Raw genomic sequence first — 13,108 nt, forward strand, 5'->3', positions numbered from 1 at the left:
TTGGGCCTTTTCTATATATGCTTAGAGTTATAAGTTTTATAGTGGGAAGAAAGGTCAAAAACAGATTCATAATAGCATAGGAATGTTAAAGTCATAATAAATTGTATGAATAAAAAATATATATAGATAGAAAAGTAAGCCTAACTTTTGTTTTTATTGTATCCCTCTGAGCATTCGAGAATCTGGTCAAGTTTGGAGCGCTGTAAAACCTATATAAATAAATAGAATTAAACAACTTTATAGTGCAAATTGTTCGCTAAAAAACCCTCTACAAAATTGCTATAATGTTATTTTACTTTAAAATGAACTGAAAAAAAGTTATAACATCCAAAAGGAAACTTGTTAAAAAAATTTACATATTTTTGGTTATATCTTTTTTGTTGGTCACTTGATAAAAAGTAATAGAAATAAAATTGTGGAAAATTTAATTTGCTAGATTTTATGTTAAACTAGATTTTCCGTAGGGCTGGTAGTTTACGAGATATAGCGCGAAACCCCTTTGCACCCCATTTTCAAGATGGCGACCGGGGGACAAGGATGGCGACCCCAAAACTTGAACTTAAGCATCTACTGATCCCCCCTACACATTAAAGAAATAAAATTGACTTCTCTAAGAAATGCAAGGTACGGCCTAAAAAATGTAACATTTTAATGGACTAAATTTGAAATTTTGAATTATTTCTTGATTTAAGGGATGGTAATGTGAAGTACTTTTTGGTGGCAGGAAGGCCATTTTAACATTTTCGACATTTTCTAATGGAACTCTAGAATGTAGCGTGGCACTATCCAGAAATAGAAGCAATTTTGTATTTTGTTTATTCATTTCATTTATTCAAACCCATTCATTGACAAAATTATAAAACGTAATAAAATACTCGTAAAATAGCGAATAGGCGAGCTAATTCGACTATCCAAAAAAAATTAAATAAAAAACAGCCAGAAAACTACAGGGGTATAATCTTGTTAAAAAACTTACAACTCAAATTTAACAAGAACTAACGAATCAGATAATAAAATTAGCAGGTGAACAATAGAGTTTTCGTGTTAGAAGATCGTGTACAGATCCAATATTCGTCATAAAGCAAATTTCTGAGAAATCACTAGAGTATAATAGATCAGAATTTCTATGTCTCATCGACTTGAGCATGTGACAAAGTAGAATTAAAATATGTAATCCATGTTCTGTATAATACAGATAGACGTATATCTAACAGTCAAAGTCCGAATTTCAGGCACTCCAAGCACAGTTTGACTAGGCAATTTAGGTCTTACTGACGCATGACGGTCTTAGTCAAAGCCCGAAATAAATTACAGTTTCGGCCTTTGATTAGTCAAACCTAGGAGAGACTAAGTTGATCAGGCAAAGGTCGAAATTTAATTTTATGAAATCGAAGTTTGACTAGTTAAACCCCGATCAGCTATTAAAATGTCGTAATTTGTTAGATTAGGTTTAATAAAACGTCATTGTTTAATTTTAATATTTATTGTTTTTATATTGCCATATTTAAAATAAAAAATATTAGGGTTTATGATCACATTTTGAGGCATTCTGGCATTTAGAGTTGCACAATACGTTGGACCTTTTACAATTGCATAATTTTGAAGAGCAGTTGTTATTGTTGTAGCATTTTATAAAGCCTTGTCCTCTAAATTTAGAATATTTTGTACTAATTTCTCTTAGAGACAGCTTAACGTCTGGAACATCTTCGAAATTCAGAAAATTCTCATTGCATTTTCTTATTTGATTTTTTGAAAAAAGTGTGTTCATTGTTCCGTATTTCGTACAAACTCTATTTAAACCGTCAATTGTTTTATCTTGTATGATATCCAAAATATTTCGAGCATCTCCTTTGGCTCTATTAAAGCTGGGGATATGTATTGTATATAGTTTTTTTGATAGAAATTGGAGAAAAATTTTTTCACTTGATTGTTTCATAGCATTATCCTGGATATAAAGACCTTCAATCGCATTTCCTTTGTTACAGAGATTAAGCTGCCTCTAAAAGAAATTAGTACAAAAGATTCTAAATTTGGAGGACAAGGCTTAATAGAATGCCACAGCAATTACAAATGCTCTCAAAATCATGTAAGTGTAAAAGGTGTAACGTATTGTGCAATTCTAAATATGTACCATAATGCCTCAACATGCGAGAATAAACACTATTTTTTTAAGTTTTCAACCTAATAGAAACATTAATAATATTAAAAAATATTAAAAATATTACTAAAAGATTTTTAAATTGAAAACTTATTGGTCCATTTCCCTGGTTACACCTCCATGGCTTTTAAAAATTGCAAGCCAGATGGATGCTGAAGCGAATAAAGACAAAAGGGAATTAAAAAACTTACAATTCACGACTCCGTCTAGCGTCTGTTCAGCTGGTAAATTCCAACGGAAAATGGACCTAGTTACTCAAAGGAGTAAAGATCAATATAAAAATAAAATAAAAATTCCATTTTTATTCAGTTGCAATGCGAAGGCAAAACCGTCTTATTTTTCACTTAGAACAGGTAGCACAAACCAGCACTCTAAATCGACGATTTTCGACTCTATTTGGAGTCATCATCAGAGAGGCGTAGGTATGTTGCTCTCTGCCCGAAGTGACAAAACTACGAAAGCTTATTTCCGCATTGCAAGTGACGTTTATGGAGTAGGTGACTAGCGTCATCTGGCAACTGAAAGGCAAAGTTTTCAAAGTTTAGAAGCCATGGAGGTGTTACCAGGGAAATTGACCAATAAGTTTTCAATTAAAAATATTTAAGTAATATTTTTAATATTTTCCAATATTATTAATGTTTCTATTAGGTTGAAAACTTTGGCTTTCAGTTGCCAGATGGCGCTCTACTCCATAAACGTCAGTTGCAATGGGGGGACAAGCTCTCGGAGTTTCGTCACTTGGGGCAGAGAGCAGCAAACCTACGCCTCTCTGATGATGACTCCAAAAATCGTCGATTTAGAGTGCTGGTTTGCGCTTCCTGTTCTAAGTGAAAAATAAGACGGTTTTGCCTTCGCTGCAACTAAATAAGAATAGAATTTTTATTTTATTTTTATATTGGTCTTTACTCCTTTGAGTAACTATGTCCATTTTCCGTTGGAATTTACCATCTGAACAGATGGGGTCGTGAATTGTAAGTTTTTGAATTCCATCTTGCCTTCTTCGTTTCAGCATCCATCTGGCTTGCAATTTTTAGAAACCATGGAGGTGTTACCACGGAAATGGACCAAAAAGTTTTCAATTTAAAATATTTTAGTAATATTTTTAATATTTTTCAATATTATTAAAGTTTCTATTAGTCCATGTGGTGACACCGCTCCCGTCTGAAAAAAATTTCTGATTCGGTTTCTTTGTGGATTCCTATTCAAAAATGTCCCCTTCAAACAAATCAGGGGGGTGCCGGGCGGAATTTTTGGGCAGAAATTGTTTAAACAATTTTTTTAAACATATACAAAAGATCATGTTTTTTGCTCTGGAACATATATTTTTAGATTTTTTATGTCAATCTAAACAAGAAAGGTATTTTGTAATTTTTCTCAGAAATTTATAGTTTTGGAGTTATAGGCGATTTAAAATTTGAAAAATGCGAAAATACGCATTTTCGAGGCTTAAAAACTCATATTTAAATTAATATTTTTGAGATTTCCAGATACTTAGATTGAAGACTGAACATTCAGCTTCAAGATTCTGAAGAGTGATCGCGTCTAATTTTAATTTATACCGTTGATTTTTAATTGTTAAATATGCGTGTTTATCCGATTTTTTTGCCGAAGCGGCGCGCACCATTTCAAAAATCTCCTATTTTCCTCCGAAAAATATTTTTCCAGGTTCTTTGTGATATTCTAAATAAAATATGTTTCTTATCATTTTTCTCAACAGTTAATAGTTTTTAAGTTATAAGCGATTTAAAATCCGAAAAATGACAAGAAAACGCATTTTCGGATTTTAAATCGCTTATAACTTTAAAACTATTAACTTTTGAGAAAAATGTCAAGAAATTTATTTTATTTAGAATGTTCCAAAAAATCTAGAAAAAATATTTTTCGGAAGAAAATAGGAGATTTTTGAAACGGAGCGCGACGCACCGGCAAAAAAATCGGATAAACACGCATATTTAACAATTAAAAAACAACGTTATAAATTAAAGTTAGACACGATCACTCTTCAGAATCTTGAAGCTGAAAATTTAGTCTTCAATTTAAGTATCTAGCAACCTCAAAAATACTAATTTGAATGAGTTTTTAAGCCTCGAAAATGCGCATTTTCGCATTTTTCAGATTTTAAATCGCCTATATCTCGAAAACTATCAATTTCTGAGAAAATTTACAAGATACCTTTCTTGTTCATAATTACCCACAAAACTGAAAAATATATGTTCCGGAGCAAAAAAACGTGATCTTTTGTATTTGTTAAAAAAATTTTTTTAAACAATTTCTGCCCAACAATTATGCCCGGCACCCTTCAGATTTGTTTAAAGGGGACATTTTTGAATAGGAATCCATAAAGACACCGAATCAGAAATTTTTCCAGACGGGAGCGGTCTCACCACATGGACTATATTCGGTTGGAAACTTTGCCTTTCAGTTGCCAGATGACGCTAGACACCTACTCCATAAACGTTAGTTGCAATGCGGGGATAAGCTTTCGTAGTTTTGTCACTTCGGGCAGAGAACAGCAAACCTACGCCTCTCTGATGATGACTCCAAATAGAGTCGAAAATCGTCGATTTAGAGTGCTGGTCTGTGCTCCCTGTTCTATAAGTGAAAAATAAGACGGTTTTGCCTTCGCATTGAAACTGAATAAAAATGGAATTTTTATTTTATTTTTACTATTTTTGTTACTGTAATTACGGCAATATAAAAATAATAAACATTAAAATTAAAAAATGACCTTTTATTAAACCTAATTCAACAAATTACGACATTTTACTAGCTAATCGGGGTTTGGCTAGTCAAACCCCGATTTCATAAAATTTAATTTCGACCTTTGCCTAACCAACTTAGTCTCTCCTAGGTTTGACTAGTCAAAGGTCGAAACTGTAATTTATTTCGGGCTTTGACTAAGACCGTCAGTCAGACCTGTGCATTGCCTAGTCAAACCTAGAAATGCCTGAAATTCGGGCTTTGACTATAACATATATAAATAATATTGTAGACATTGGCAGTGGAATACGACAGTCATTAAGCAACAAAGCATTAATTGAGCTCTATTATTTTCAATTTAATCATGGATGAAATCGTCAAAAGCGTCAAAAAAGGAAGAGGATGCAGAATGGGAAACAAAGAAGTAAAAATACTTTGTTATGCAGTCAACATGATATTGATAGCCCAAGTTGAAGATAGTCTGTAAAGATTGGTCCACAAATTTAACATAACATTAAAAGGGTGTAATATGACAATCTCATCTAAAAATACTAAAACATCAGTAATTAACAAAAAACCAATCAGATGTAAAATAGAAATTGATGGCATCAATATTAAACAAGTAATGGAAATAAAATACCTTGAAATTATCTAACAATAAAACACTGAAAACGTTTGTTTTCTATACTTCCACAAAATTGATTATAACTATGTGACTACAGCTGTTTCGGCAGAGTGCCTTTCTCAAGTGATTTAGTTTACTATGGGTTTTCCTTTTTAAAGACTTTAACTGAAGAGGTTGAGGAGTGGGGAGCTGTTTGCCTCGAGTTGGTCATTCAGAATTATATCTGTATTTTTTAATTTATTAATTTCCATAGATTCTAATAAAGATAGCTTAAGGCCTTTATTTTGAATATGTAGAATTTGAAACTCTTCATTAAAATAATGATTATGATCTAGCTAGAAGGTGAAGTGCGTATGTAGAAGTGTCTGTTTTTCTATTGTTGAAAGCCCTTTGTGATCTGCTATCCGTTTGTCAAAGGTTCTGCCAGTTTGACCGATGTAAGTTTTCGGACAGTCACCACATGTTAGTTTGTAGACACCACTCTGTAGTTGTTTTCTCTTTCGGCTCTTATTGTTCTTAATATATTTGCTTAAGTTGTTGTTAATTCTGAAAGCTGGTGTTATTCCTTTCTGTTTTATGTATCTGGATATTTTTGTTGTTATCTTGACAGTATATCCCAGGCAACCAAGTGACGTCATATAACGTCGAGGAAACGTCAGCTTTGGTTGAATATATACACGTGTTTGAACATTACGTCATATAGAGGTCTTTTGTAGGTGATTTTAAATACGTAAGATTAGTGACGTTAAAATACGTTTAAAAAACGTTTTCATTTCAGACAGCCAAGTCTGACGTCACAAAATTGGGAGGAGTTTAAAAAGCTTGTTTGTATTAACTCCAAACAATTTCGTTTATAACGTTGTTCATAAGAAATTTCTCATTTATTGTTTACGTGGTTTGTGTCGTGTGATAAAATAATACTTTTTATTTAGATACCTTAGTTGGAGAAACGTGTTAATTGAGAGATTTTTATTCGTTTTTGCTCAGTGAGCTAATTCTTCTTGTCAACTATTTGAGGTTATGTTTATTTGTGTTTGATGTTTATTTTCTGTTAATGAACTAATTATGTGTTATCGTGTTAAATTAAATTAATTTTTAGCCTACATTTTCATGTTACCTATTTTTATACTATTTTGAAACATCTGAAAGAGGTCACTTTTTGAAAGTATTAAAGACTTGATTTTACCGACGGCGACGTATAAAAGTCATCATCTTTTTGACGTTTGAAAATCGTCACAATCTCGACGTGAAAAAAACGTAGGTACAATAACGTTTTAAAATCGTCACAATTATGACGTCAAATCGATGAGACAAATACACGTGATTTTCAACGTCAGTACTACGTCATAGAAACACGTCAATTGGTCATTTTTATGACGTGTTATCTACGTTATATAAACGTCGATTGGTGGCCTGGAATGTGATAGAGCAAAAGGTACTGCGTTCTTTCTGTGGTGGTGAATAGACTAAACCCATAGTAAACTAAATCACTTGAAAAAGGCACTCTGCCAAAACAGCTGTAGTCACATAGTTATAATCAATTTTGTGGAAGTATAGAAAACAAACGTTTTCAGTGTTTTATTGTTAGACAAAATGAACTTCCATTAAGTAACGGTCGAATCCATCAACCTTGAAATTACACTGTCCAGCTGTGGAGACCTGGACAAAGACGTGAAAAATTAAGTACAAAATACAAGCTAACTGACAGAATGCCTTAATAACACTATAACACTTGCATTAACTGAGATGAAGTCAAAAGCAGTGGCGGCTAGTCCTATGAGGCAGGTGAGGCAGTGCCTCACCGGTATATCAATCGACTCTTTACGTTATTTCGTTATTTCATCATCAATTCTTTAAATACAATTTAACTGTTTGAAATTTGCTAAATAACTTTATTTTCGTTATTTCATCATCAATTATTTAAATACAATTTAACTTTTTGAAAGTTGCTAAATAACTTAATTTTTATTATAAAACTTAATAACTTTATTTTTATGATAAAAAATAAAAATAGGTAGGTACGGCCCTGACCCCGTATCTTTGTAGTTAAGCGTTCTTCATAAATACATCGGTAGGATCGGTAGGTACCTACCCTACGTGGGAGTATATATGCGTCTCATTCTCACTTTCTCAAATTATAGCAGAAGCACTGCCTCAGATGGGTCCTTGTCTAGCATATTACGAAGCCGGCGGTAATCGGCCGGCCGCAATAAAATTTAAACTGAGAATAATTTTTGGAGCCGGGATTAAATGTCCTTTCAGAGGCTGGCAAAAATATGCCTCTAGCGTGGTTTTGCAGTTTTAGTTAGGTAGTTTGTTAAAGCAGTTTGTTCTGGACTTGGCCTTCTTACACTCTGGTTACTTACTATTAGTATAATTAGATGTTTAGAATATGTTATCATGCTGTGACTAGCTGTATGCCATTTTCCAAATAAATGTCAATTAAATAAGTAAATTAATAAAAAAATTAGAAATTATGATTTCTTTCATAATAATTTTACTTTTAAGCACGCTGTTTAATAAAAAATATAAAAAAACCAAAAAAATTAAATTTAACCCTTAGTTTATTTAACATAAAAAATCAATCTTATAATATAACAGTAATTTGCTTACTTGCTTGTTTTTATTTCCTATATATTAAAATACATTTACAATATAAGATTGGTTCCAAATGAAATTATCACGTGTTTGAAGGTATATTGATTGCGCACAATAATTTCATTTTGGCAAGTGATTAATAATAAAAGAATCAGTCAACAGCGTAACCAGGATGATCCTAAGGGGGTATGGGTCTCCGGGGGTATGGAATTAAGGAGGATGTTAAGGGTATGGGGCGCTTATAACCCCTAAAAACCCCCTGGTTACGCCACTGAAATCAGTTGTACGTTCTTGTCATGTAGTATATAATGTAAATTTTGCTTAGTATGACTGTACAACGCTGATGAGACCAAGAAAGGACGAAACATCTGACTCACACTGTTTTGATATGTGGTATCATATTAATTATTTTTAGCTAAAAAAACAGCTAATAAGAGTATGAACGATGTTATAGACTTAGAACTTTCGACTTTCTTTTGCGAATAAAATAATTGTTATTTAATTTCCTTTGCAAGCCTTAAAATAAATACGGTGCCGTTTTGTGACGTTATGACGCCACAAAATCGACCTTCCGGCTATTAAAGAAAAGCTAACCATAATAATACAGTAAACTCCCTCTATAACGAGAACTGAAATGGCTTACTAATTACCTCGTTATAAGCGGATCTCGTTATATCAGACAACAATATTATGTAATATATTATGTTTAGGATGTAAAAGAAGAAGACCAACGACAGACAGATGTCAGCGACGTAACGCCATTCCGGCTAGCGTCATGAAACTTGTAAGTTGTAGCTTCTTGATTGCTAATAAAGATTTGTATGAACAATACTGTTTAATATTTGATTTACATGACGAAAGGAACTTAAAACAGTACATATCACCACTACTGAAATGTTTTGAAGCCTCCTACATAGTTTATTAGGTATCGATCTCGATCATCGACTTCAACAATGAAACTTGGCCATCACAAATTGTAAATTTCCTACGATATTCAATATCGGTCGACAGATAAATAGGAAGGAAGTTACAGGCCGTGGAATTTATTACAGCACTGGCCTCGGTAAGCACACAGATGTTGGACATACCTCGTTATAAGCGAAACTTCGTAATACCCGTGTTCGTTATAGAGAGAGTCTACTGTAATATTCCTCAAGTGTAGTGTGCCTCACTATCTTGTACTATCACGAGCCGCCCCTGGTCAAAAGCCAGTGTAAAACCAATGTGCCAAGGACATGTGCTTTCGGATGCAGCACCCTACACAGCAACAACACAAAGACTAATACTGGAACCTGCAGAGATGGGAGTACTGAGAAAAATTACTGGAAATAAGTTGAGATATCGTAAAAGGGGTGAAGTCAGAAAAAATGATAGCGTACAGTGTATAAACGATTGGACACAGATAGAATAAAAAAGGATGTAATAACTACATAAGCATTATTGGGAAAACTCGTATACTCAAACAAGCAAGGGACAAAAAATTGCCAATTGGTAGAAGTATCGGCTGACCTCGCAAAAGATGGAGTGAAAACCTTCCATAGAGGTATCAATCCGTCAATGAACAAGCAACATTGCTGTTAAAGAAGCAGAAGAAGAAGAATAAAAAGAAGAAGAAGGACAAAAAGAGGAAGAAGAAAATAAAACTACATTTTAAGTACAATTTAAAAACAGAATTATATACTTACTTACCATTGTTTGATGTAACTAAATCAGTTATATTAGCTAGGGGGTCAAAAAACGTACTCTGCGGGGCTAAAACCAATCTCTCGGTTTTTTGTTTATGCTTAAATTCGTCAAAATTGTCCTCTGGGTTCTTGTTTAATTTCTCTATAAGCTTAGTAAGAGTATCGTTTGAATCAGTCTTTGTCGAGATAATAAACCCCTTAGTCGTAGTTACTTCTGCCAATCGTGCTGTTACCTTTGGCTTCCTACGTCGTTTTCTGAATTTTCTTCTTCGTAAAACCGGTCTTCTATTGAGAGTATTCGAGTCGGACGCATTGCGATGGTTTTGCCGGTTTAAATTGTTACCTACAAGTGTAAAAAGTTTATTAGTTTACTATATTAACTCACTTATACAGAGTGTCCCGCAAAAGTAGTGGAACGGTCGAATATCTCACGAAATAAACATCGGATCGAAAAACTGAAAAATATGTTTTCAGTAATTTTTAAAAATCTATTGAATGACAGAAAACACGACCCCCACTCCACCCCTGGAGGTAAGGTGGGGGGTAACTTTAAAATCTTAAATGAAAACCCCCAGTTTTTATTGCAAATTTGCATTCCTTACACAAAAGTAAGCAACTTTAATTCGAGATATTTTTTCGAATTGTGAACAGATGGCGCTATAATCGGAAAAAACGATGTGTCGTGATACGATTGGTAAATAGAAACGGTCTAATATCCCGAGAAATACACTTCGAAATGAAAAACCAAAAAATACGTGTTAAATATTTTTAAAAAAACTATCGAATAACATCAAACATGATCCTCCATCCCATCCCCTGGAGGTGTGGTAGGGGGTAACTTTAAAATATTAAATGGGTGCCCCCATTTTTTATTGCAGATTTGAATTCCCCATTAAAAAAAAGTAACATTTGTTCGAAACATTTTTTAGAATTGTTGATAGATGGCGCTATAATCGGAAAAATACGATTTATTAGCGTCATCTATCAACAATTCTAAAAAATGTTTCGAATAAATGTTACTTAATCTTTCATGTGGAATCGAAAACTGCAAAAAAATGCCGGTTCCTATTTAAGATTTTAGAGTTACCCCCCACCCCACCTCCAGGGCGGGGAGTGGGGTGTCGTGTTTGGTGTCGTTCGATAGGTTTTTGAAAAATATTAAAAATGAGTTTTTTGGTTTTTCATTTCGAAGTGTATTTCTCAAGATATTATACCGTTTCTATAATTTAACTATGTTATCACGATAAATCTTTTTTTCCGATTATAGCGCCATCTATCCACAATTCCAAAAAATATCTTGACTAAAATTTGCTTACTTTTATGTAAGCAATTCAAATCTGCAATAAAAGCTGGGGGTTTCCATTTAAGATTTTAAAGTTACCCCCACCACACCTCCAGGGGGTGGAAGGGGGGTCGTGTTTGCTCTCATTCGATAGATTTTTGAAAATTATTGAACACGTATTTTTTAGTTTTTCGATACGGTGTTTATTTCGTGAAATAGTCGACCGTTCCGCTACTTTTGAGACACCCTATATAAACATGATTAAAAAAACATACTGAAGAGTGAAGACAGAAAGTAGCAGTAGCAAAAGCTAAAGCAGAAGCGTATTCAAACCTATACGATCAACTTGATACCAGGGAAGGCGAAACGAAGATATATAAAATAGCCAAACAGAGAGCAAAGAAAGCAAAAGATTTTAATCAGATTAGATGAGATGTATCCGAGATGAAAATAATAAAATACTAGTTCACGAAAGGGATGTCAAAAAGAGATGGAGAAAGTACTTTGACAGCTTATTAAATAAAGAATTTGGCAGACAGCCTGTAGAGTCAACGGAAACAGTAGCAGCAATGGTCACCAAAATAACCAACGAGGAAGTGGCTCAAGCGCTTCAAAAAATAAAGAAAGGAAAAGCGGTAGGACCAGATGATATTCCTGGGGAAGTATGGAGAGCATTGGGAGAGACAGGAACAAGGTGGCTAGCAGGTCTATTTAATAGAATTATGGTAGTTGGACAAATGCCAGACGAATGGAGAAGCAGTACACTGGTACCTGTTTACAAAAATAAGGGAGATATACAACAATGTACAAACTACAGGGCTATAAAACTGCTTAGCCACATCATGAAAATATGGGAAAGAGTAATTGATAGACGGATACGTGAAGAGACCGAAATATCCGAGAATCAATTTGGCTTTATGCAGGGTAGATCAACAACAGATGCAATTTTCATTATAAGGCAGTTGATGGAAAAATACAGGAGTAAAGAAACAAACGCTCATATGGTATTCATTGATCTTGAGAAAGCAAATTATAGAGTTCCTCGGGAGATTCTGTGGTGGGCACTTAATAAGAAAGGAGTCCCTGGTGAATATGTAAAGATTGTGAGGGATATGTATGAGGGAGTAACGACTAGTGTTAGGACAGGTGTGGGAGAGACTGATAAATTTCATATGAAAGTAGGATTGCATCAAGTTTCTGTGCTTAGTCCTTATTTATTCTCATTAGTTTTGGACCAGATAATAGCGAAAATGCAGGGTAACATTCCATGGTGCTTAATGTATGCTGATGATGTCGTGTTAGTAGGAAATAGTGAAAGAGACTTAGAACAAAAACTGGAACAGTGGAGACAAGCTCTGGAGGAAAAAGGTTTAAAACTTAGTAGGGCAAAAACAGAGTATTTGGAATGTTCATTTAAAGATGGAGCTACTACAAATAAAATGGTATCTTTGGATGGTGAAATGATTGTAAAAAGCAATAGTTTTAAGTACCTAGGATCGGTATTACAGAGTAATGGAGAAATAGATGGAGATGCATGCAGTAGAATTAGGGCTGGATGTATGAAGTGGAAAGAAGCGAGTGGTGTGTTGTGTGACAGAAAAATTCCAATGAAGCTGAAGGGAAAATTCTATAAAACAGCCATAAGACCAGCTATGATGTACGGAACTGAATGTTGGGCAGTGAAAAAGAAAGAGGAACAGCGAATGCATGTGGCGGAAATGAGACTGCTTAGATGGATGAGTGGAGTGACAACGAAGGATAAAATTAGAAATGAGTATATTAGGAGAAGTCTAGGTGTGGCACCAATTGATGCCAAAAGGAGAGAGCATAGGTTAAGATGGTTTGGTCATGTTCAACGTCGAGACGTTAACCACTCAATACGAAGAATAGCTGAAGTGCAGATTCCTGGAAGGAGTAGGAGAGGAAGACCAAAGAAGACCTGGGGGAGACGATAAGGCAGGACATGTTGGTAAAGGGGATTAACATTGATATGACCCAAGATAGAATTGTGTGGAGAAATGCAATTAGGGAAGCCGACCCCGCATAGGGATAAGGCAAAG

At 34.1% G+C, this 13,108-nt stretch overlaps 1 protein-coding gene across 2 annotated transcripts in view; it reads right to left on the reverse strand.

Moving 5' to 3' along the window:
- LOC126891727 (uncharacterized) overlaps window positions 1-13,108 on the reverse strand; it is a 201,950-nt gene that overhangs the window by 81,615 nt on the left and 107,227 nt on the right. For both annotated transcript variants that reach the window (XM_050660993.1, XM_050660992.1), the window contains one exon: window positions 9,771-10,109. In XM_050660993.1, the coding sequence (XP_050516950.1) occupies window positions 9,771-10,109 (339 nt within the window). The remainder of the gene's footprint in view (window positions 1-9,770; window positions 10,110-13,108) is intronic.

This window comes from Diabrotica virgifera, chromosome 9, assembly GCF_917563875.1.
Source record: "Diabrotica virgifera virgifera chromosome 9, PGI_DIABVI_V3a".
NCBI classification, from domain to species: domain Eukaryota; kingdom Metazoa; phylum Arthropoda; class Insecta; order Coleoptera; family Chrysomelidae; genus Diabrotica; species Diabrotica virgifera.